The sequence below is a fragment of the Typha angustifolia genome, chromosome 5 (assembly GCF_048772165.1).
Source record: "Typha angustifolia cultivar Huaian chromosome 5, ASM4877216v1, whole genome shotgun sequence".
NCBI classification, from domain to species: domain Eukaryota; kingdom Viridiplantae; phylum Streptophyta; class Magnoliopsida; order Poales; family Typhaceae; genus Typha; species Typha angustifolia.
Genome location: NC_133243.1, coordinates 1,077,691 through 1,104,800, shown reverse-complemented (window position 1 = coordinate 1,104,800; position 27,110 = coordinate 1,077,691). Strand labels below are relative to the sequence as shown.

General features: G+C 35.0%; 1 protein-coding gene across 5 annotated transcripts; it reads right to left on the bottom strand.

Moving 5' to 3' along the window:
• LOC140760422 (uncharacterized) lies at positions 1 to 26,931 on the bottom strand. 5 transcript variants are annotated; one of them, XR_012104370.1, is made up of 21 exons: positions 26,752 to 26,931; positions 25,271 to 25,397; positions 25,110 to 25,182; positions 24,902 to 25,024; positions 23,665 to 23,834; positions 20,831 to 20,980; positions 19,299 to 19,427; positions 16,720 to 16,777; positions 14,794 to 15,101; positions 13,490 to 13,621; positions 12,674 to 12,802; positions 12,431 to 12,517; positions 12,076 to 12,201; positions 10,749 to 10,860; positions 10,500 to 10,634; positions 4,937 to 5,071; positions 3,492 to 3,655; positions 3,199 to 3,339; positions 957 to 1,286; positions 399 to 604; positions 1 to 282 (listed from the first exon to the last, which is right to left on the bottom strand). XR_012104370.1 is itself a non-coding variant. In XM_073097354.1 (20 exons), exons 2-20 carry the CDS (start codon positions 25,325 to 25,327, stop codon positions 467 to 469), a joined length of 2,697 nt encoding a protein of 898 aa, XP_072953455.1. In that variant the 5' UTR covers positions 25,328 to 25,397; positions 26,752 to 26,931; the 3' UTR covers positions 1 to 466. The 5 variants fall into 5 exon arrangements, 4 of the variants coding, with proteins under 4 accessions (XP_072953455.1, XP_072953458.1, XP_072953459.1 ...); XM_073097354.1 differs by having other exon boundaries at positions 1 to 604; XM_073097357.1 differs by having other exon boundaries at positions 1 to 592.
• Positions 26,932 to 27,110: the final 179 nt, after the last annotated feature.

The following is a 27,110-nucleotide window of genomic DNA, read 5'->3' as shown; positions in this document are numbered from 1 at the left end:
TGAATTGATAATTAATTAATATATATTTAACCAATCAAAGAAGAAGTCAACTCCAAAATGAATATTTATGTACAAGGGGACCTTTCAATGTCCTGCCTTAACACAAAAATGCCTCTCTATCTACAAAAAATTTCAGTAAAATTTGATAGAAAACTTCAACTTCGAACTCCAAGAGGAGGACAAAAATTGGCTCGAAATGAACTCTCCGAAACCTACTCCGTCGTTAGAGAGAGTCGTGACTTTAGTAGGGCTTTAAAAATGTCAAACTTCTTTTCTTTATACCTGCAATACCAAAGAAAAAGAAAGGGAAGCACACAAAAACCAACATTTCCAATAAAAGCAAAGAAACCGGTGGTAGGCTCGACTTTTTGAATATTAACATGCTTCAAAGGAGAAACCTGGCATGGTCATCAAACTGAAACAAGTAGAATGATTGCTTCATTGTTACACATCACAAAAGCACTTCTTAGTAAACTCCTTCCAGCTCACTTGTATCATAACATTGCATTTCGCATACTCTAGTCTTCAGTTGGTCAAATGCCTTTTGTATTTTGTATTTTTCTTCAAATGTCAGGTCAGACCTATTAGAGTCCTGCATTAGGTACTCAAAAAAAAAATTTGACTGAATCAGTCTATCTAGGATAAGTTAATTTTGATCAAGAGTAAAAGGAGTTAATTTTAGTTAGATTATGAAACAGTGAGCAAAATTTCTAGTCAACATGAGTATGTAATGATGTGTATGCAAATTCAAAAAATGCAGAACATAATAAAATCGCAATAACCAAGTACTGCAAAATACAATGACCAACTTTATAAAAATAGTCATGATCTTTACAGTTCTAGCTAAATTTAGCATATATTTTCACTAGTTCTTTCATCCCTAAGAGAGCACTATGACATATACTATATAAGAAAATAATATTCAACAAACTCGTAATTCTAATTTTACTTCTTACCAGCAATTGTTGTATGTTGTGCAGGATATTTCTGATATCCAATTTACTCAAACGAAGATTTATGAGGAGTCTCGCATCATTAAGCAGACACATACATATGAATATATAACTGATTGCACGAATGCGAGCTGATGGCTCCAGTGTATATTTACTATCAAACCGAGATGGAAATGAGGAGCTCCATTCCATTATGATTGAATCAAGACACTCAAAGACAAAATGTAAAAGCTTATGATTTTCACGAAGTAGCAGAAAGCATGGCCAAATATCCTTCCCAAGTATTTTGATCTCATCAGATTGAATAGCCATATCAATGTCTTCTGGCATGTACTGCATCAAGGCAACGAAACAAGAGGTTAGAAAATGTCATAGTAAAAAAATGGCACAAAGAAAGCTTCAACTGAGCTAGTAGTTGGACATGCTTAGAAAGTAATAATGAAAGAAAAATATATAAGGAGCTTCTCATTATTTACAAGAAATATTTTGCTAATGAAATAAGCATTGGCAGGATACAATACAACTGCTGTATCAATGTTGATTATTATATTGCTAGTGTAAACTGTAAAGCATGATGTTCATAGCCTCATACAACGATGCCGGTAGAGAAGCTAGTTTAAATAGTCATACCAAAGTCTATGAAGGTGCACCTTAGTATAATTACAAGCATTTCACCATGATAGAACTAATAGAAAAGGTATCAAAAGTAGAGTAATTTGAAAATGCAAATCATATATATATAGGAATAATTACACTTACATCATCTGAACTACTACCATTTTCCACATACCTTCCATGAATTTTTTCTTTTGTGACACATAATCCCTTAAACTATTATAATAATCTTACCCTTACCCACTTCCCCCAACCCCCCGACATTTTGTAAACGGAAAAGCTAAAAAAGACTAAGATACTGCCATAAGAAGGAAAGGGTATTTTAGTAAATTAAAATTTATTTTCTTTCCTCCAGAAATGTAAAGGTAAACATGTTATATGGTTACTCATGTGACTTATATGTGACAACTTATGGACATAAAAAGTAATTGAAACTTAATGGAAAGGGTGTTTGAAATATTTGCAATAGTTTAGAAAGCCTACGTGTCACAAAAAGAGCTCAAAGAAGTATGTAAAAAAATGTGATAGTTTAGGAGGTGTAAGTATAATTAACCCATATATATGTGTGTAGTGTGTGTAGTACATGATTTGTTGCCTTACCACGAGTCCTTACGACATTCAATCAGCATAGCACAGGGCTTTTTGTTGCCTCATCGCTATGTCAACATGTGAGACAAAGTAAATTTGATAGATGGACATTAGATAGGAATAGTGGAATACTAACTAGATTTGAATCAAGCAGGACTCCTAAAATTGACTTCAAATAGCTCATGCTTGATACTTCACCATTGTCTAACTAGATCAAGCAAAGAATTGGGAATCATAGCCTATCTCTCAGCTAATTTTCAACTCCTTTTAACTTTCTTTTAAAAAAAAGAACCTCACCCACACACACAGAGTGCACATATACACAAAAAAATCATAAAAATAGATGGTTTTGCAACTCAACCATGCTTTCCAGGAACACCTCGAACACTAAGCTTGAGCTTGATAAATCAACGTTGCAATCTTAATCTGAACCAAAGAGCATTAAAACAAGACCAATTGAACCATTTTCGGCCAGTCCAATCATCCAGCACTCAAACCCAAAGAACATAATCCTAATAAAGTTTATGAAGATATTCAACCGATCAAATCTTTGCCCACTGACTGGACAAGTCTGGGGTTGTCTTTATCTAAAATTCTAATGATAACCTTAATTTCGATACAAACTCTATGGCCATCCATAAGTTTTACATTAGATCATCATAATCTTGACAAAATAAAAGCACTCAAGAGGTATATCGTGATACTCAAGCCAAGTTATTTGCCTTCACTACAGTTAAGCTGTACTAAATATTCCAGACTGAAGCTCAACCATCATATGAACTTGCAAAAACCACTTCCATTCACTTATCTGTGGAAACACAGCCCAGCCTCCTTAGTTTTACAACTTGGTAGTATGTATCACTCTTATATACTAGAAAAATAAGATGTGTATTATTGAAGTAAAAATATGCTACAAATTACAAACTGCCAAAAATTTTGGTAAACTAAATGATGATAATAGAAGTCGGATCACTATTCTAACAGGTATCATTGTCTGCAAATTTTCAAGAATATTGACAGCATGAGGAGAATTGATACATACAAAAGCAGCATCAACCATGTAGCCAGATATCTGCTTGCTAAGCTCGTGGATATTCTCATCTGAGATTCTTGTAGTATGGCAATCAAGTTTAATAATTGTTGCCAGCAATCCCCATGCGTTCTCTAGAGGTGGCTTTTCTGACTGCAAGAAAAAAAAAAGGAAAATACTATAAAGAAGCATCCCAAATTAGCAGGGCAAACCATCATAGACATTCTTCCTCACAGTTCTTTCTGAGAATCTAAAGACTAAAAAGTAAACTTAATGACCCAACAAAACAAATTTTGATTACATACAAACTCATCAATTATTACATTCCACAGCTCCTGCAGAATCACTGGCCCAATGTGTGGTCCATGACGCATTTGAAACGGGAGAAAATCTAAAATCTTGTGCAATACTTTCTTATAAAGCCAGGAATTTGAGACATTCCGATCTTTCTCCCTGAAAAAAGTATTTTCTGAATGGAAAACAAAATTTAAATTACAGGTGTTCGAATAGAAAGAAACACATTTACTTCTTTTATATCTACATTAGGAAATACTCTAGTATAAGAAATAAATCCAGAAAAGACTGAAGAAATGAAAAGAAATCCAGAAAGCATATGCATTGCGGTATGGAAAATTCTTGACAAGATAAAATAAGAGAAAAGAAAATAATCCACACTTCACAAAGTCACACAGGACTGCTGAATCTTCATCCCAGTAGTGGCACCAGAGTTTTCAAAGGCAACTTTTAGCCATACCCTAACACAATAAATTATCGATCCAGGATGTAGATGAAATACTAATATTAGTACCATCATTACTGCGGAACAATTGGAGGAGCCAATCATTTAAAAGTGCATGAAGAAAGGCTTCTATAACAACAGCTAGTCTTTCAAGAGCAATAAATGATATGTTCTGCATGCAATAACCATGATCAAAAGGTAACCATTAAAACATCTGATAACATCAAAAAGTTGGTAATGGTAGTAGTGCACTGTGACCACTATATAGGCAAGTATCCTCAGAAATTCCATCTTATAAAGATGCAAATTATATTGGTTAATAATTGGTTTATGCTCTCCAAAATATATTATAGATTTTGTCAAAATAAAATCTAAGAAATGACCTTGTGTATCTCACTGTTGAGAAAAACTGAATGGTCTTGTTACTCGTGAATATATCACCGGTCCATACGAGAACAAAGAGATCTCATACAAAAGGTGCCTCACATGAGAAAATGCTAGGTATGTCAAACACATAAGCTATCATTGTCTCCAATACAATGATCGAAGGCAATTGAACTAATTTATGCTATCAACCAACTGAGCTCAAACATCCAGACTTACATATGCTTCTATTTGTGCCAATTACATGTACTATGTAGTAACACAGACTTTAAGACAATGCAAGTAAGCTGTACCAATTATGGTACAAATATATCAGGATATATATATATATATATATATATATATATATATATATATATATATATATATATATATATATATATATAATATATATATATATATATATATATATATATATAATAAGAGAGGTCTAGAACTCGATCAAAAGAGTAGGTTATGCAGTTGCTACACACTTAAATAATGAATTATTTTTCAGACAACAATACTTCATATCATTTCTTATAGGTTAGATTTAAATAGTTCAAGAGAAAATTGATAGAAAGTAAAACCTATTCCACTATAACAACCAAAAGGAACAATAGAAAATCAAAATGGTCAAGAGATTACCAGGATAAACATGAAATCGTGCTATTAAAGCAAGCAAGAAACTAAGCAGATCTGCAATCTGCACTATGCCCGTGTTATATGATCTTTGTAGATCACCTATTATATTGAGCAAAAGCTGGGGATTTAAATCACCACCTGCATTAAGACATGGTCAAGAAATTATGAGAAATAGAAAACCCAGATATTTAAGTGGCTTCCACCCACTGGAGAAAATTAACTGATTAGATCTTCCTACTTCTTTCTATAAGTTCATCAACTTTCAGACAAGCAGATCAATCTTGTCCTACTATTGGCATGAAAAACTATAGCTGTCATATACTTCACCAAGGAAATGCTAACAAGAGAAAAAGAAAAGAAGCTTATGAACAGAAACAAACATACAAACATAAAGTGGGTGAAAGCAAGTCCAATCACTAAAATCTGATTCTGGGGTTGGTGGGGACACCACTTCTTGTCACGTTTATTCTCGTAAGCACAAAAGGGCTGCACCCGTGGCCCTTTGGCTTAACGAGGGTTGTGACTAGTCACCTTCTAGGGTTATTTTTTTATCTTTTATCTTTTAGTCACCTTCTAGGGCTATTTTCGTCTTTTATCTTTTACTTTATTTGGCCTATATAAAGGCTTGTAATCATCTTTTATGGGTTAATGAATATTTTGAGAGCTTTTGCCTATTGAGTGTTTGTTGGTGGATTCCAACATCGGTGGATTCCGACACCCCAATTGGTGGATTCCTCGGGTTTGATTATTTCTCCCTACTTTTTCTTCTCAACTCTACAATCAAGACGTTGTTCTGCATCAGCTTTCGTGGTTCCGGCCATTCATGGGCAAATTTCTTGTGGTGTATTTTGATGACATTTTGATTTATAGTCGTTCAAAAGAGCTTCATTTAGACCATTTGCGTCAAGTCTGTCTAGCGCTTCGTGCTGCTCAACTCTATGGCAATAGGAAGAAGTGTTCTTTTCTTGTCGATCAAGTCATCTTCTTAGGATTTGTGGTTACTTCAGAAGGAGTCTGCACTGACCCTGAGAAGGTCAAAGCAATTGTTGATTGGCTGGAACCACGAAATATTCATGATGTGCGTAGCTTTCATGGCCTTGCTACTTTTTATCGCCGCTTCATTCGAGGGTTTAGTACTATCATGTCGTCGATCACTGCTTGCTTGAAGGAGATTTTCATTGGAGTAAGGCAGCAAATAAGGCTTTTGAAGAGATTAAGAAGAAAATGACAATAGCGCCTGTAATGCATCTTCCTGACTTTTCTAAAGCTTTCGAGGTGGAATGTGATGCCTCAGGCATCGGGATCGGCGGTGTCCTTAGCCAGGAACGCCATCCTGTTGCCTATTTCAGTGAAAAATTAAATGAGGCTAAGCAAAAGTACTCCACTTACGATAAGGAATTTTATGCGGTTATTCAAGCTTTACGCTATTGGCGCCATTATTAAATTCCGCATGAATTCGTGCTTTATTCCGACCACGAAGTTCTTCGATTCCTAAATTCTCAGAAGAAACTAAATTCGAGACATGCTCGTTGGATCAAGTTCTTACAGGAGTATACTTTTGTACTCAAACATAGAGCTAGGGTTGAGAATAAGGCGGCTGATGCGCTTAGCCGAAGGGTTAACATTCTATCTGCCATTAGCATCAAAGTCATTGAGTTTGACAAAATGAAGGAAGATTATACAACTTGTCCGGACTTTGGCGAAATCGTTCTCACTTTCTTGACTGATCCGAACTTAGCTTTGGACAGTTATTCCCTCCAAGACGGTTACCTATTTAAGGGTAACAAGCTTTGTGTTCCCCGTATGTCCGTGCGTGACTTTCTTGTTTGGGAGATCCATGCCGGTGGCCTATCGGGTCATTTTGGACGTGATAAGACCATTGAGGAAGTGGAGCGCCAATTCTACTGGCCAAGTCTCAAACGTGATGTCGCAAAATTAGTTGATCAATGTAGGACTTGTCAGTTAGCAAAGCACAGAAAACAAAACACTGGACTTTACACTCCGTTACCTGTGCCTGATCACCCGTGGCAGGACGTTAGTATGATTTTTTTTTCTGGGCTTGCCTCGCACATTTAGAAAACATGATTCAATCCTCGTGGTTGTGGATCGCTTCTCTAAGATGGCCCATTTTATTCCTTGTGCTAAGACCTCTGATGCGTCACAAGTGGCCAAATTGTACTTTGCCCATATCGTCAAATTATATGGTCTTCCAAAAACTATTGTTTCCGACCGGGATGTTCGCTTTATGAGCTATTTTTGAAAAACCTTATGGCACATGGTTGGCACAAAATTAAAATTTTCTACTGCCTATCATCCTCAAACCGATGGTCAAATCGAGGTTATTAATCGTAGTCTTGGAAATCTTTTGCGCTGGCTCGTGGATAATCATAACAAAAACTGGGATGCCATTCTTCCTATAGCCCAATTTGCATATAATAACTCCATTAATAGGTCTATTGGCATGAGCCCATTTGAAGTTGTTCATGGTTTTGAAGCACGCAATCCTCTAGATCTGTTGCCTATGTCATCTCATTCTAGAGTCTCTGAGTTTGCCGAAACATTTGCACATCATGTTCATTCTTTGCATCAAGAGATCACTAAGTGAATTGAGGCGAGTAATCACCAGTATAAAATACATGCCGACTTGCACAAACGTGCCAAGGAGTTCGATGTTGGAGATCATGTTATGATTCGTCTTAGACCTGAACGATTCCCTTCGGGAACTGTTCGGAAGTTGCATGCCCGTAGTGTAGGACCTTTCCAAGTTCTGAAACGTGTCGGTGCTAATGCTTATGTCATTAATATTCCCCCTAATTATGGCATTAGTTGTATTTTTAATATTGAGGATCTAGCAGCCTACCATCCACCTATGCACATCCCCACCGAACTCTATGCTACATTTACTACCTTTCTAGACATCCCTGCTGTGCCACCTACCACTTCTCCTTTCCCATCCACATCACAAGAAAAGATAGACGTTATTTTAGATGATCAAATAACATCTACTGTAGAAGGAGGGGTTCACCGTTTCCTAGTTCGATGGCACGGGCGACCAGAGTCTGCGTGTACGTGGATCACTCGTGAGGAGTTACAGCAGCTTGACCCTGACATTTTGGAGTACTATCAGAGCCACTCGATTGGGCCGAGTTTCTTCCACCCCGGGAGAGTTGGTGGGGACACCACTTCTTATCACGTTTATTCTCGTAAGCATAAAAGGGTTGCACTCGTGGCCATTTGGCTTAACGAGGGTTGTGACTAGTCACCTTCTAGAGTTATTTTTTATCTTTTATCTTTTAGTCACCTTCTAGGGCTATTTTCGTCTTTTATCTTTTACTTTATTTGGCCTATATAAAGGTTTGTAATCATCTTTTATGGATTAATGAATATTTTGAGAGCTTTTGCCTATTGAGTGTTTGTTGGTGGATTCCAATGTCGGTGCATTTTGACACCCCGATTGGTGGATTCCTCGGGTTAGTGAAACAACATGCAATGTTGTGTAAAAGTAAGAATATGAATCATCGCCAAGGCATAAAAGAGTTTAAAGCTAAAAATTGTACAGATATTTAATTCAAATTGGATGACATAACTGTGTTAATTCAAATTAGATCAACATATAGATATAGATATGCTTGAATGATATACCAATTAAACTCCAATTTGATAATTGCCCTGCTATTTTTTTGGAGTTTTTAGGCTCAAAATCTGAAGAAAACCTAAATTTCATTTCCCAAGCTAAGATTTCAACCTATAATTGCAAAATACAGGGTTAAGATCAACCCATATGTAGTAGATATAATTGAATCTTACAACAATTAAGTTCTAACTTTTATGAGTTTTCCCAATTTTTCCTTAATTTTAAATTAGCTCAATACATAGAGGCATCAAGCCCATCAGCTCAGTACGTGCCCGTTAAAACAATCTATGCCAACCAACACAAAATCCCTGTATTTTATCAATGATTGTTGTGCTAGTTGTAGAACACATGCTAACGGGCATGATCAACATGGGGAAACACACCTCTTGCCAAATAGTACAAGTCAAGTGGAAACAAAGTTTCCACAAGGTGAAAACAAGGTCAGTAAAGGTCGATAGGGGTTGGTCAGGGGGAGCATCAAGACATTCCCTTATATCAGTGCCGATAGGCCCACAAGCATGGTGTGTGGTTGCATGCTGATTGGTACTGGCATACCATTCTATAAGTCTTATAAATAAAAATCTACACCTTATCATGATTTCTATTTCCTAAGGTTACTATTTTTGGCCGATCACAAGTATTGGCCAATACTCGATTCATTTTGGGTCAGGATCAGCCAATCCCGCCAAAGATGAGTATGGGTAAGAGAGAAAGAGGCGGGGGGAAGTGAAAGGGAAAGAGAGAGAAAGAGAGGGAGCAATCGAGCAATAGAGAGGGAAAGAGAGGAAGAGAGGGAAAGAAAGGGAATTTGTGGGTTGCGACAAGAGGGACAAAGAAGAAGAGAGGGGAAGAAAAGAGAGAAAAGTGGAGAACAAATAAAAAATAAAAAAATATGTTGAAGAGAGAGAGAGGTGGTAGTTGGTGAAGGTAAGGGTGAAGGAGAGGATGAGGGAGAGAGTTAATAAGTGAGAGACTTAGTGGGAGAGAGAGTTTGATAAGACTTAAGAGAGAGAGTGGGAGAGGGTCAGCGGGGAAGAGAGTTTGATAAAAGAGAGTTAGAAGGGGAGGAGTTTGATAAAAGAGAATTAGTTGAAGAGAAGGTAAAAAAATATTTATTTGTGTGAGAGAGGGAGAGAGTGAGTGGTAGAAAAGGGAAGAGATAGAGATTAAGAAAATAGTATTTATTTTTTAGTTTTTAGAATTTATATATGAATAATTTATATCTTATTATTAATTTTTCTAAAAAATTTAGAATTAAAAATTTTAGAATTTTTCTATATTTTAAAAAATATTTTCAAATATAAGCCAATACGAACAGCTAATACTGCTGATAAGGCTGACAAGTATCGCTTTTTCGGACAGTCGATCCCGATCCCGATTTCAATCCCGATTCCTAGAACCTTGCTATTGTCACATTTCTTAGGTTATAAAGGTACTAAATATATGGGTAGAGGCCTCTAAAGTGGGAAAACCACATAAAAATATATGGATCTAAAACTATTTAATTTACTTCAGCTTTATGAATACCTAGGGACCTCCAAATAGTACGAACTTTGTCATCAAATAAATGGAATAATATGAAGTTACTCCCAACCAAGGTAGTTCCTCCATTTTGTCTGAGCACTTGAGCATGTGTGGATGTTGTATGCGCATCGCAAATACAAGGATATTTGCAGGATAAATAATCGTACACAGTTTTATTCTGTCCTAGATTTTCCTCTACAAGACATCATGCTCATGATCAAATGACGGTGAGTAAAAAGAGATGAGAGATCTAGATAATAAGACTAATAATTAGAATCATTGGGTGTTTCTAAAGATATTCTTTTTCAATCTTCAAGTACAAATAGTCAATGATATTTTTCTAATTCATAGTCTGTAGTGCAACTGAAGGAAGGTGATAGTAATACAATCAAGGAGAAATATACTTACATACGCAACAACGAGTCAATGCATCGACAAATTCTTTATCCAATTTGAGAAAGTTTTTGACAATACAACAAGCAAGAACCTGGCAATCATAAGGGAGTTTTACAAAAGGCCCACGATGAACTGTTCCTGCAATGGCTGCAGCCAAGCAGATATTGTTAATTCCTTCTCAAATGAAAATAGAGAAACCAAAGAAATTTCTTAGTATGATAACGTACAATCACATGTACAAAATGGCTCTCACATACTTACTTCTAACATCAAAAAACTCTTTTAGTGTCAATTGTAGGGTTTCAACTTCCAACATGAGAGGAGTGTTTGGCCGAGCGAATTGAACATATCGATTTAGAACCTTCAAAGCTACCTACAATATATTCAATATATGAAGGAAGTTGACAATTAAAGTGTCCAATCAAGCAAATAAGCGGTCACGACAGATGGTGCTATCTGAAGACAAACAGTATAAACAGGAGTAATACATCTGGAATGCTAAATTCATGAGCAAAACACGGATGTAGGACATCCGATTTAACCTTAATGCCTGATTGACACTGATATTAGAATGATAATTTGCATCATATATAATTATATGATATAAAGTTTACCTAGCAATCATGAAAAAGTGAGAGTATCGTCCATCAGTTCCCATTGGGAGTCATTATCTACATCGCAATGAGTGCTTGAATACTAGAACAAGTATGCACAAATTCAGACTTAGATCCTAAAGTCATACTTAATAGCCTATAGTCTAGATTTCATGAGGGCCCACTATATCAACCAAGGTGAGCCATTAATTTAGGTTCAAGCGGTGCAGCTAATACGTCATCACTGATCAAAAAAGAAAAGATCTGATGCGACAAGTTTATAATTTCAGGATATATCTAAACATGTAAAAGGTCAATAGGTTAAAAATTATGGCTAATCAGCTGGACAACCAGCACTTGCTAAAACTCTTTTAACATATCTACACAGAGTTCAAAAGAGATCTAGCTGCCTAAATATATTTCAATGCACTTATGTTCATCCAAACATTATAAAGCTAATTCCAGGTGAGTTGGAAAACGAGTTGCTCCAAAAGTTTCAACAGGTTTCCACAATACATATACTAGAATTAAGAAAACTAAAAGCATAAAATAATTACTCTAGCTTTAGCTTTTAATTACTGAACCATTATCAATTAATTAACATATTCAATCATAATATGTGTTAAATCATGTTTCTACTTGACAATTACTATAGCTTTATAGCTTTAACAAGATACATCATTTATCTAGAGATAAAAGACTACTATAAGCTTTAATACATATATTAAGTTATATATATATATATATATTAAAAGACAAATTTGAGGCATGCAGTAGACGTGTTAGTGTGCCACTCGGCACGCCCTATGGCGATAGTGTATCAGCACGGCACAAGCCACTGGCACGACAATTGACAATTTTGCAATTGAATCCATGATTATTTAATTATGATATTAAAATTTAGCACACTGCAAATCAAGTATAATAACGAGTTGTAAACAAAATGAATGTTGTGCAGTACGATAAAGAAGAGTTCATGAGTAAAGCAATGGTACCTCAGAGATTGGAGGGTGTAAATCATCTAATTGAAATAAGATCCTAGGAAACTCCTTTACCCAAGCAATCTGATAGTCCATCAGGTATGGACAGTTGGTTTCAAGCTGCAGTTTGTCAACTTTGTCCTTGCAATAAGAATTAAGGAAAATTTGGTGTCAGGGACATTAATAAGAAATCAATTTGCCTGAATAGGTCTTACAGTAACAAGATCATATGGTAAATAATTGAAGAATAACGAAATTATTGTAAAAATTTTCCATTAAAATATATAATAAATGGATAAATTCATCGCATACAGCAACTGTGGCTAATCAAGGATAAAAATTTGTAAAGAGTGACAACATTGGAACTTACAGGAAGTATCATTTCTTCCAATACAGAAAAATACCCCAATAATTGCTTGCAATTCACCTTACAATCTTTAAATGCACTAGTAAAGGCCTGCAATTATTTTTGTAAGTTAGCATTAAGCATATTCTTTACACAGAAATTGTAAAGATTACTTCTATAATATGAGATATTATACATTCGTACAAAGAAAAAGATATTTTGGAACCTTGATGATAAGAAAACTTCACCAGAAAGTGCGAATCAAACCTCTAACAATCGTGTCTGATAACTCCTCGTGATTTGTGATATAAGCCCTGGCATAAAAGGTAACAATGAAGCTATATGCCTTTCCATAAATGCCTTACGAAGTGGTTCATCACTCCCAGATGCCCCAACCTGTAAGAGGAATATAGAAATAATCAGCCTTAACTTCTATAATTTTCAACCATCTCCAGACCCCAAATTCGGGTGCTAACAATTTCATTAACTTCTACATAGATATCTTTCAGTTCTCGTAACCTGCGCCCCCAAGGAACAACAGGAATGCAATTCAATTAGATAAGTACCAAAAATATTGAAGCCAAACCATGGTTGGTTGTAAATAAAGTAATAAACACGTTCAACAAGACACTCAAGGATAACTATATCAAAAAGCATATAAAAAGTAAACACTTCACATTTTCTAGGAGTCATGTCCAGCAAAATTCTTCTCTTAATCCTTGTAAAATTATAAATTTCATTGGTTAAATGTGTAAATAAGAGGCACTTGTGGGAGAACTTTGTGATATGATTACAGTGCCAAAAATAGAGTGTTTCAATGGAGTAAGAGACAGAGGACCTGAGAACTTCAGATTCTAAAGCCATAGATAAATAAGAAGAGGAAAAAATCACTGGTAAAATTGATTTTTTAAAATGATGAAAAAGTTGAACTACTTGCTTTGGCAGCATTTTAACCCAGGAGTGAAAAACATAGCCATAAATCTCAGATAAGCCAGGAAGCACCCTGAAATAATCTGTCACATCATATAAACAACTGAAATGGGAGATACTTAAACATGGAGGCAAAGAATACTCATACAGGACCTTTCTTAGTAGAGAAAACCTAATGAACTCGAGAAAATGATCAGGCATATCTGCGGCATCATCCATCATTTCTTTCAGGTGCAAAAACATCTCAGCAACTCTAACGTTCAAGACAAAAAATTTGGCCTCTTCCTGCAGGAAACCCCAAGAAAATCAGTTCAAAGTCAAGAAGCAAACAACCATTCTCATCAGTTTGAAAGCTAGTGCCAATCGCAAGTAAATACATATGCAAAAAAATTTCAACATAGTTACATTAAAACATCAGTGCATGACTAACATAATAGAACTAATTAACAGGTAAACCAGATTGACACATGACTTTTGCAACCCTTACAAAGGGAATTACATTGTCCATGAAAGCCAGTAGGTACTTAGCTGATATAGAAAGCCACACCATACTAACATTCTTCAAATCTTGGAACATGTTCACAGAAGTCTAACTCTTAAGTGATCCTTTTCGAGTTGTCTTTCATACTAAATTTCCTACCTTTCATCACCAGTTATAAAGATCTCCACAAAATTTTGAGCAGTTAGAATCATGAATGCATCCTCCTCTGTCTCTCTTTCCATACATACTTTCATGCATATATACACACATAAATAAACAAATATAATATATACCTATATTTTATTATATATTTTTTAGGAGAGAAAGAAGCATAGCTATCAGGCGCTTAAATGAAAAATTAAAAAAAAAGTATACATGCATGAACTGTTATATTTTGGTTTCTTTCCTTTTACCTGAAGGGTCATAACTAGCAAGGCAAAAGGAGTCCTTGCATATGGGCCTAGTCAGATTGTGAATAAGCTTACAGTCGGGGTGGAATAGCATGACACATATTTGATATATGCGTGCATTATATATTAATGCATAAGGGATACAACAGTTTGCAAAAAGAAACAATTTTATTAGAAAATTCACTCATAAAGGGTCTATAATGATAACTGTGGGCCAGAGAAAATTAAGCAGGAGATTTTCATATGAAATCTATAAGCTGCTTAAAATTTACCTTATTCTTGCAACTAGACTCATGCAGCCAGGACCAACATCCAAAATTCCTAAAAATGCATAGGGTCTAGATGAAAGTAGAGAATGATGAAAGCTCCTAATGTAGGGAATGTTGTTTGTTAGTAGAATCATTAATTCAGTACATTATATGTGGGTAAAAACACTTCTAAGGGCACAAATGCATTCTGACATAATGAAGTGGTCAAACAGTAACATATGGCAGCTATATGTGAATTCAAATAAGCACTTGGCAACAAAAAGGATCTAAACAAATATCACTTGGAAAACAAAATACCTTCTCACTGGATTTATGGTTTTGACCGAAAGGAAATGCTGTTTGTAATTTCGGTAAGTGCAGCAAGATATTACTCCACAACAAGTCAGGGTTGTAAGATTTGAAACAATAAACATCATCGTGTTGATATTTCTTTATAACATAACCCAATATTCTCGAAGCTCGATTTATGCATTGAAGAGTCAATAGCATATATTCAAATGATTGATCACAAGTATCTGTTGTTATATGAAATGAAGAGGATTCTCTAAAACAGTTGACCAGGACTGGAATGAGATCTTCAAGTTTCTTGACTACAGGAAAAAATCCTACAAAATTAAGCAATCATGAGGAAAGTAAGACATAATAATAAGTTAATAACAAGTAGAAAGAGAAAAAAATATATATAGCAATTTGCAGACAAGATAATAATGATAATGCAGGTAATTAGCTGGACCAAACATGACAGCCATACTAATGGGTCATCTCAAGGGAGTAGCAAGTGAATCGCAATAAACAAACAGTAATCGATAAATAATGAGCTAGGTCACATCTCAGATTGACAATACCAAGACAAAAGAGCCCATATTTGAATGCGACTTGAACCTGTTAAAATATAAAAGATTTAAACTACGGTTTTCTAAAAGCTTAAGCTTTTAGACAATGTCAGTTAACATGATATTAAAAAAGGAGGTCTTCCATTAAAATCTTCTAGGCTTATCTGCTATTTAAAAATAAAAAACCTTCACCCAGTTAATTCAAATCCACTTTTGGGCCTATTAGAGTCTCTTGAGCCTAGAAGTGAAAGGGATTTTTAGAATCAAGGATCTTAGTTTCGATCAATCCCGATCCAGATCGACCAAAAAGGATTGGGATCGACTCATCCATGAAACCAACATTTCTTATTTTGAGTTAGAATCGTTCTTATGGACCGAAGCCAATAATTTTGGGGGGAACAACATTAATAAAAAATTTCTAATTTATGCTGAAATTTTACTAGTTTAGCTCAAAATTGTATAATTAGGTTCAGATCAACTCACATGGAGTTAATTCAATATATTCCTACACCAATTTTCATACAATTTGAATATCTTTGACATTTTAATTTCAAATTTTGAGATTTGGGGCAAAAATTTGAGGAAAATCATGATTTCCCTTTTATCACTAAGTTTCGAAGAGTATTTTACATAGATCTACCATTTTAGAAAAAAAAATTAAAGAGAATCATGTTTTTTCTTTTATTTCTATGTTTTTAAAGAGTGTTTTACACAAATCTAGGACAAATTGCTAGAACTATCCATGACTCTTATAAATGATAAATCTAGCTTCATTTTGCTACATCTTGGGTGACTAATCTTAGATTTGGATTCTAAACTATATAAAAGAGGAAGAGAAAATAAGAAAAGCGTATCTTTTAATGGGATTTGAAGTTCTCATCCTTGGATCAACCTTTTTCTCTCCTAGATCTTCCTTTCTCCTCTTTTTATTCCTTCTGGGTTGAGATTGGAAAATAAGCCTACCAACAGAGAGGCCTCAAAAAAGAGTCTCTTTGAGTAAGTTAAATAGGTCACAGACAATACTCAACATGCATATCCCTCAATAGCCTAACTGTATTGATTATCAAGTGATATGCACGATATAGGTAGTGGTACAGGGTGGCACGCCTCTACAAGAGAGTGTCATTGCCACCCCCCGTACCACATGCTATTTGACACACCCCATGCCAATGGCACGACAATCCTTAGGGGTAAAGACCTTATGAGGACTATGTTTCATTGAAAAATAGACATTTTCAGATCTAATGTTTCTTTTTTAACTCTTTAGAAGGAACAAGACAACTTGGATTAACTAGGTTTTAACACATGATGCACCAATAATACAAGAAAAGAATACTGATAGATGAAAAGATAACAAGAGATGTCACAGAAAAGAACAGTATAATACTACCTTGCTGATTTTCGAACTTGACATACATGTGCTTCATCCAGTCAGGTGCTTTTTTATTCTGCGAACGATTTTAAAAGGAAATGGAATCATAAATCAAATTAAATTATAGTAGAAAACATGTATATATACATTTTGACTGAACAAAATTCTTCCTCTAAATCTGCAAGTACGAAACTAATCATGTTTGAAGCACACGGGAAATTTGCAATTTTAAAATGAGATATTAACATCAAATGGACTTTGCAAGTTTGAAAGTAAATAAGATATGTACGAAAAAACATAAAATAGTAAAAGATTGGGACTGGAGGTCACTAACAAAATTAAGCTAGGTTCAAAGATCATTGAGATAGAGATGATAAGAAGAAACCAATATATTCTACCAGTTTAGTTTGTCACTACACTAATGTACACTAGATGTGGCCATTGAACCCATTAGTGAGGTTCCCTATTAAATGAATATTCTCATAAAAACGACAGAGAGAATTAGGACTTACACACTATATGATTTATGAATATTGAACCTTCAATGGCTCTTCTGGCGGTTATACTTATACACTATAGCCTCTTGACAACTACTTGAAAGAGGTATTACCACATAAGACAAGAAGAATTAATAAAGTCATTAACTTAAATTATTGAGCTGATGCTCCACGAACTATTGGGGACTGCTGAGGAAAATTAGGACTTCTGGAGTAGGACATAGCCTTTAATGAGCAATACTCACAGTTAGCATTTTAAAGTGATACTTCCACCAAAGAATGGAGTAGAAAATGAGGGGAGACATTGAATTACAGAGCACGAACATCTTAAAAAGAATTCAATCAAAGGATCAGGCAGATGTGTACATCATGCCATTCACATGAAAGGTCCTCCGTCCATCTAAATATGGTTTTCGTACAATGTCAAGTAGATCTTGATTGATCTAATTTCGAGTTACTTCATCTCATGATTTTGTTTCTAAACTTTATGGAAGAAAAGATCCTCATTATTTAAAACAAGTAATATATCCAAAGGAGATGAGAATGTTATTAAACATGGGATAGAAGAGATCTTAAAAAGTACACAATTTTCAACACCTTCAGCACAAGAATAAGCCTCATATAAACTCATGGAAAAATGATAATGACAAGTCAAAGTCAGAACATTTATACGTAGTGATGTCTTTTTACACTGTGCACCATTTTCAAATTCACTGTTCGAAACTTAATATCTAGTGGTAACAAGAACCTAGTTGACTACAAGTTCATCATCTACTTAATATCTAATGGTGACAAGAACCCTTCGTCATCACCTTAAAATCTTAAACTACTCTTAGAGTTGGCAAGCATAGATCTCCAACCCAACAATGGTCATGCCACCATCGGCACGGCATACGCTAAATGCCACTAGCACGCATTTAACATAATTTTAATAAAAATTTTAAAATATTTAGAAATATTTTTGGATTTTTGGAATATTTATCTTTGAATTACTTTTGTAAACGACATATTTTATTAAAGATAAAGTAATAGTTAAATATAAATATTATTCAACACATAATATGATTAAATTATTCATTAAAACTAATATTAATGATTGAATATTCTATAATATAATTGAATACTCCATAATATAATTGAACACATAATAGTATTCAACACATAATATTAAAGCTGATTGATGATGATTGATAGAATGAAGAAAAAGTTTTTAAAAAAATGAGCTCCTCATGTCGTACCATATTTGTTAGAAAAATGGTTAAAATTGATTTAATGATGATTGACAAAATAGGAAAAAATTTATAAAAAAATGCTCTACATAGTCACGGAGATTGACATGCAACCATGCCGAACCAGCATGGCTCAGCACGCACTCATGCTGGTCAGTTAGGGGTGTGCCACTAGCACACCTCATGCCACCACTGGCACGGCAAGTGTCGGTTGGCTAGGGGTGTGCCACTGGTACACCTCATGTCATCACTGGCACGGCAAGTGCCAGTCGGCATAACCATCCTTACTCTAGCCTACGACTAGTAGAATTATACGAGTCATATTTGAAGCTTTTAGAGAGCAAATTTTTCCTCTTTCCAAAACCAAATATCTAAAGCATCAAAACCTAAATTCTCATTGGAAATATATGCAAAGATCAAGCATACAATATATGCTCCTACTAGTAGCCTCCACTATCACAAGATAGCATGAACAGATCATCATTTCAAGAGCTATTAGAGTAGTGAAATGGCAATAGAAAAATTTGAAGGAAATCAACAAGATCACCACATATTAACAAAAAGAATAAAGCGATACAAAAAGTCGACATCAGAATCAATTGCAGCAAGTTGTAGACCTAATATACAATAACCAGAATAATAGCATAGGAGTAAATCATTTAACAGAAGAGGGTTACAGGATGCAACTGCTTATAGCAAATGCAAACAAAGAGCATGAAGAGAACAGATCAGTAGACATAAGCTAAAAGTTAGACTTACAGAGTAAATGAGAAATAGCAAATACTTGAAGGATACTAACTATTGATGGCATCATGAAAAAGAAAATATATACAATAAAAGTAGTTCAAATAACTCATTATGTGATACAGACCAGTTCAATAGTTTCACTGGCCAACAATTTGAGGCAATGAACAAGCCCACCAAGAGCAGTCTTGAGTTTGCTCTTGTCCTGTAAACAGATTTGCTTGTCTTTTAGAATATGAACATAGTTGTCAAGAACCTGTAAGACAGCAATTGTATAGTTAACAATCCATAAAAGTGACCGATCAACTAAAGCACTTGCTAGCAATCCAAACTGCCTTAAAATTAAGAACACCAACAGCAATATTATTCACCAATGATGATTAGAACATAATAGTTAACAAATCCAAGCTATAGGAACATAAATTACAGAACACATCACAATATTGTAATGTCAGAATAAGACTACTATAATTATATGCTTCATACATGACAAGAAGACCCAAGAAATATCTGCCATGCTTGGATAAGTACATTAATTCCCAATTTAACACAACCAGAAACAACAAGCAGATTAAATATCCATGTTTATACCATATATGCATTCCTATTTTACAAGGCCATGATTGAAGTATTGAACCTAAACATTGTGAGAATAAACATAACAGTATTGATAAAGCATGACAAGTATTGTCACCAAAAAATCAAGTTATCTATGCATCTACTGCAAATCAGCAAGGCTATGTCTGACATGCCTACCTATGTGGTTCTTAGAAGACAATAGAAAAGAAATAGGGAATACCAAACAAGGACAAGTTAACAAAAGCATTCAGGTAATTCAAACAGTAACTAGAGAGATATTCACTATGCTAGTAAGTAGCTGCACATCCATCAATCTGAAACTTGATACATTGTTGGTATTATAACATTGGATGTAATGGGTGAGCATGCTGACTTGTGCATATCATGCCAGCACATTAATGGCAGGAGGACAAAGGGACGTATATTGCACTGCTGCAGTAGCGCTAGGTATGGAGCACAGAATTCAACGCCCAGACAGTTTTGAGCAACTCCGACGAAGAATTTGGCACTCATTGATATAAATAGAGAAGAACACCACAAGTCCTCAGCCATAACTCTTCCCCAACTTTTATGTCTCTGATCCACAATGATAGGCCTCTAGCACTCTCCCTCTATCTCCCTCCTCATGCACTGCTCTAACTCTCATCTCCATCCATATCTGGCCTTTCCCCCTTATGACCATGGACACTACCACTATGGAATCCATTAATGGTGTCCATAATCTGAGGGTCAGTGTGCCTGTGGCACATCCTGCAGTTTCACTACTTAGCATGGCTCTTTGCTGGTACGCAGTCCTAGGAATATAGCACCTAAAAATGCCCATCTAACAGAGAAGTTTGTAACAACAAGCATATCATATGAAACAACATAACACATAATAAAGTGAATGCTTATTCAAATTATACACCATAATATCAAGTAGGATTAATCATCAACCTGTATTATGCTTACACTAAGACAGACTTTGTCAAACAAAATAACCTTCTAAGACAATAATCAACACTACAAGAAATATGTTTAACACATCCACAAAAGTAATAGATAAAACTGCAGAATACTAATACTAAAGCTTGTACAAACCCTCTCAGCATGGTGGAAAAAGGATATCGGATGGTTATGAATAACAAGTTGAAGAAATTTGAAAGCCATAAGTCGAATATCCACTGAGAGATGTGTCATTGCATGCAAACTACGGTCCATCAGCAGTGGAATCATATCCCCTGGAATTCCCTGCAGAAAGGAGGTAGGAACATTTGGATCTACTAATGGACATTGAATATGATTTAATATTACAAAGATAAGAAAAATAACTTGATGGAACATCGGATTTGAAATATAACTGTAGTCAAGCTAATCACTAATTAGCAAGTGAACGGGTAGAGACATAGGTAACTTAAAACACCAGGAATAGAAGAGCAACAAATAAGTTCTGTTCATCGTAAGCAAGCTTTTAGGAAGAAATCTCACTTTTAAAGAAAAGAGTGAAGCCCAAGCTTCCAATTCCAATAAAGATGGGGATCTATTAAAATAAAATAAAAAAATGATCCTAATGCACAAGGCTCCAAACAGGGTGTGTGAGAAGGGAGATATTTGCGGCCTCACCATTATTTATTAGTAAGTTGTTTTCAAGAGTTCAACCCATGACCTCTTAGATGAGAGGGGCAAGACTCGTTGCCATATCAAGTAACATATTCAAAGATGATCTTGTAAAGTTTTCTATACACTAACCTTCTGACCACAAGTCATGGAAAGACGAGGTAACATAGAGAGAGTAGGCATCATTAACCAAAACTTTTCTAAATATATTTGATACTTGCCATACATCTCGACATCATTAACTGAAACTTTTCTTAGAGTTTTATTTTGATGGAATATGAATATGCTAACCTATTGACAACAAATGACATATAAGAGGAAGTAGGCAATAGGCACATCTCTATTTGTCCCATACTGACAGAGGCTCATCTTAGTTTACAGAGTAAATGCATATATATAACTTGAATGACCGCTTTTACAAACAAATTCAAGCTTAGCAAAATTTTTAAACATATAAGTACACCTAAACTTTATTCCCTTAATTTCCTACAATTCCCATGCTTTAGAAATACTTGCTATCCATCATGGCAATGTTAATCGGAACTTTTCTAACTATTATATTTTAATAAGTCTGCTCTTACAAGATTTATGCATCAAGATGGTGGCTTTGTTGTCCCTGCAAAAAGAAGATGATCAATGACATTTCAACCACTTACACAGTTGACTATGAGAAGTGGAAAGATGAGGCCTAATAGATCTCCCTATAAGGGATTGATGCTTCCATTTATTCTTACACATATCTAGTTGGTTAGCAAGTGTAACATAACAACAAGGTAGCCATAGAGAAATCCGTGGCTGAATTGCATCCTTCTTGGTGTACCCAGGGGCCCTCACCACCAATAGATGAGTAACCCCCTCTTGGTTCTCATATGACTTTCCTTCTCCTGATATTCCAGATCCAAATAAGCAAATCAACATAACACTTTATCACAGTTCGGCATTATTACGTTAAGCACTACAGTGTATTTGTCATAAGTCATCAAGTTCATTCTCTACCAGCAACTCCTCAAGTGGTGTACAGAAGTGAAGATACTAAGTCCTTCACAATATTCCATCATTAGAGGTCACTAAGTCTCTTAACCTAACCAGTAGATATAAGTTTGCAGTCCTTATTTCTATCCATCAGTTTTCATGACTTATATGAAACTCCTTGTAGCTCATTCGATAAATTAGGGTAATGTATCGTAGTACCACAGCAATGGACATGTGAACCCAATTACCACAGAAATGGACATGTGAACCCAGTCACCACAGCAAATTGGATGCTAGAGAAAACTAATTTCATTTCGGACAATTCATCAATCCCCCATATAAATAAGTTATCAACAAGTTGGAGGTTAATTCAAAGTAAATAAAGATGTCCATGTAGACATAGTAGCGTTTCATCTAATTTTGTATAAAGAGGAGACTTCTCCATAGCTACAAATAAGGATTTTAATAACTCGGAAAGTAAACTATAAGTTGAAAACTAGATGGTGCTTTCCAGTTCATCTGTAGTATCTTCTCTGATGCCATCAATGGAGAAAAAATTATTGAAAACAATCACAACAAGCTAGACCTTTCTCCTAAGGCATGTTGAAGATTAGCGTCAATACAATGGTGAGAACATAGTCAACAGAGATTAGAACTTCCAGGAAAAACTGCAAATTGGGAGGGCATTAGAAATGGTTCAATTGAAGTTAGAATTGGTATGCTCATGAATTTAATATAAAAGGCTCAATAACATATAGTCCTCTGCAAGGAAATGGTAAGCATATAATGAACAATATACCTATCAAATACCTCAAAGTCAAAAATGCCTCAGACCCAATGAATCAAATTGGACACAAACATGCATGTTGCAGTAATATAAAATCACGTGATTCTCTTTCTTCTTTCTGCTTAAGAGTGATTATATTATGTGGGAAAGTCAATTACCAAATCAATATTAATCACAACATTCATTTGTAAGAGCTTGGATTTCTACTTCCAAAGATCACAAAACATTGTACAATCATTAGTATCTTCCACTTCATATTGAGTTAAAAATATACAATAATGGTTCTAGATGCACTATCAGTAACTTTGCTTTGACATGCATATTTCATGCAGAAAATAACATCAATTAAATAAGGTGCAACAGCAGATATGGGGAAAAGGATAAATGAGTATGAATGTAAAGAGTTCTACCTTGTACTAAATGGGTTACATCTATTCTTGTTGGTCAAGGCATAAAGAACAATCAGTAGGTGATATCAGAAGGTCAATTAGGAAGAATCCTAACAAGCATTTCTTTTAAATTCAAGTATTGTGGGCAATTGTACTGAAACAAAACATACCCCCTTAAGAGATGGAAAGACAACAGTCCTCAAAAGGTTGTAGAAGGTGTCACGAACTGCTCCATCATTATCATGTATGAGCTGATTTAACTTCTCCATCATCGAAACAACTTGGAGTTTAAGCTTTGAAGGATCCTTAAGAATTATCTCCTTGATACCATTTAGTGCATCTTCAAAAGTTAAAAGAGTAGAATAAGAAATAAAAATCCATCAAACTTTGTGATAACATAGCAACAAATCTCCATAATTTAATCAAGAACGGAGAGTATATAGAAAAAATGTCAAGAAGATATTGAACTAGAAAATTGTTAACAAATAAGTAAACTATAAGAAACTAGGGTTGGCCATTTTTGACCCGACCTGATAACCCAACCCAAACCCAAATAGTCAGTTTAATATAATTAGGTTTGGATCATAACACGTTGACCCGCCTAACTTGATTATTAAACAAGTTGTATTTGTGTTTATTACCCCAACTCATTTGTGGCCCAACCTACCAACCAAACTACGACGCGATAACCCAATTATGATCCAAAAAACTCGTTTATTACCTGAACAATTCATTAATAATACCAATAAACTCATTTATAACTCAAATAACTTATATAAATTTAAATAATTTGTGTCACTCTAGAACCCGTTTATGACCCATATAACATGTTCACTAACAACTCATGTTTAGAAATTTTGAACTGATTAATAAACAGCTCATGTTCATGTTGGCACTATCACGACCTGACTCAGATCTAGCTAACCCAACCCAATTGTCACCCTAATAAAAAGAATTAAAATTTGTACCCAAGAAGCACTGTTGAGATAAGCTATCACAATTACAAATTTTTAAAAAAAATTACTATAACAAGATAAGAAATTCAGATATAAATCTTTTAAGTACAAATTGAATTTTAGTTAGTAGACATAGTAGAATTTTTTTACAAAGATCCATGAAAGTACAAATTGAGAAAATAGGGAAAATAATTAAGTTACTATTAGTTGCACTCAACGTGATAAAATGAGCTGCCATTTAGTCCATCATGGCTAACTGTTACCTTCTAAGGCAACCACCCTAGTCCCAAAACATATTCCTAACTCGCAATTGTTACAGGGTGGCGCTTAAAGGCTGAATCTGCCATGGGGTTGTGGAGCCAGAAAATTGTGGACAAAGAAGTAAATTATAATAAACTAAAATGTCTATGCAAGAAGCACAAGAAACTAGAGAATTAAGAACTTTGAGAACCTCTCCGCATATTTGGATTGCGATGTGATGTCTTTTTGAGAAGCTCTTGTAGCGTCAACCCTCTCTTGTCCACCACCATGCCCCGTCTCTCAATTGACATACTCTGCTCCGGGAGAACGATCGCTGCTCGAATAAACCATCACATAAGCATTAAGCCAAACCATCCAAATTCTTGGAATCAAACATGCAAAAAGAGATAATAGAAAACCTTTGGATTTGATTTGGGTATTGGTTGAATTCTTTGGCGGGAGCAATTTCCGCCCAATCTTATGCTTTATTTTCTGGAAATCATGCAAGACATCATTGAGGTTCAAGAAGAAAGACTAAGGAGATGCTATAAGTGGAGAGGAAATAAGAAAAAAATTATACCTTGAAATCGACGCCACGCTTCGGCTTCTTGGAAGAACTAGATTTCGATCGCACCATTGTGTGTGTATATATATATATAACAATGTTAAGAAAGGTGGCCGCAGGTGGCAGGTGATCACCTCACTATCTAGTGTTTAGGCAGAAGGCACGCGACAAGGTGGAAGGTGAGCGACAAGGAGTGGTTTGGCATTTTTAATATAAAAAATAAAAACTAAATAAATAAACATATATAATATACATTATACACTTATATGTAAGATGTGACCAATGTAATATATACAAAACAGTAACTAATTGCTGTTTTACTTCTTCCAGTTAAAAATAAAAAGTAAAAAATTAATCAATAACTAAATGCCGATTACTTCCTCCAATTAATTCAGTAATTCACATTAGCACTCTAATTTACTAATTAACTAATTCCTTGTTCCGGTAATTTAATAGATTAACAGCAAAAGCTAATTCACTATTAATCAACAGATTAAATGATTAACACATTTTCCTTCAAAAAAACATTCAACATAATCAGATAAAGAAAATTAACAAAAAACAGAATATTAGATCAGCAATCAACATTCAATAGATTATTGATTAACAAAATAACAGATTGAGTGATTAACAGATTAAGAAAAAAAAAATGTAAAAACTAAAAAATAATTCAACAGATTAACTGATTATTGATTAACAGTGAAAACTAAAAACACAATCGATAATTACTTCAATTAATTTCTCTAACTGCCTAGCATAACATATTAAGTAATAAGAATTAACAGATTAATAATTTAAGACAGAAATTTGAAAAAAAAAAAAACAGTTCGGTGTGAGAGGGAGAGGGAGCAATGTATCAAAAGGAGGCCATCAGGAGGCAGGCGGTCACCCCACCGCCTAGCACCTAGGCAGAAGGCGGACGAGAAGGCAGGTGACAAGGCACTCTAGCATTTTTAATATAAAAAGATAAATAAATAAATATATATATATATATATATATATATAATACAGATATATAATATATATTATACAGTTATATGTAACCAATATAGATTAATTCCATATTTCCTCTTCAACAATCAACAGATTAAAAAACTAATTCGTCACTGTTAACCAACAGAGTAACAAATCAACATTCAGAAAAACATTCAACTGATTAAGAAAATTAACAATCAACATTCAACAGGTCAACAAATTCACAATCAACATTCAAGTATTCAACAGATTAACAGATTAAGTGATTAACAGAATAACAGATTAAGAAAAAAATGTAAAAAAAAAATTCAACAGATTACAAGTGAAAACACAACACAATCAACAATTCCTTCAATTATTTCCTCTTAACTGCCTAGCATAACAGATTAAGGCAGTGAAAATTGAAATTAAGAAGAAAAAAAAGGCATAATAGTTGGTTTCGGTCTTTGCCGCCGGTGGGAAGAAGTGGGAGAGAGTGAGAGAGTGAAAGAGAGTGGGAAGAGAGAGAGAGAGGATCATACCGTCCACAGTCGCTCGCCGACGGCCGCAATCCACAGTCGTCTGCCGTCGTCCACAGTAGCTCGAGAGAGGAAGATCGGGAGAGGAGAAAGAGAGCGATTCTACCTTCGCTCACTTGTCACCGCACGCTGCCGCCGGCCGTGGAAGGGAGCGCGAGGGGTTTAAGGTTTCCACGGGATCGGGCGAGGAAGGATCCGAAAGAACAGATAGAGGTTCTGTTTTTTATATAACCTATTAGACTCACCTTCGACCCGTATCCGACCCGCTTTCGATCTGTTTTAATATTTTGGCGGGCCAAACTGCCAGCTCGCCAGCGCTTTTTAGCGCTTCGAGGGGCCCACAGAGGCCTTCTGGCGGGTAC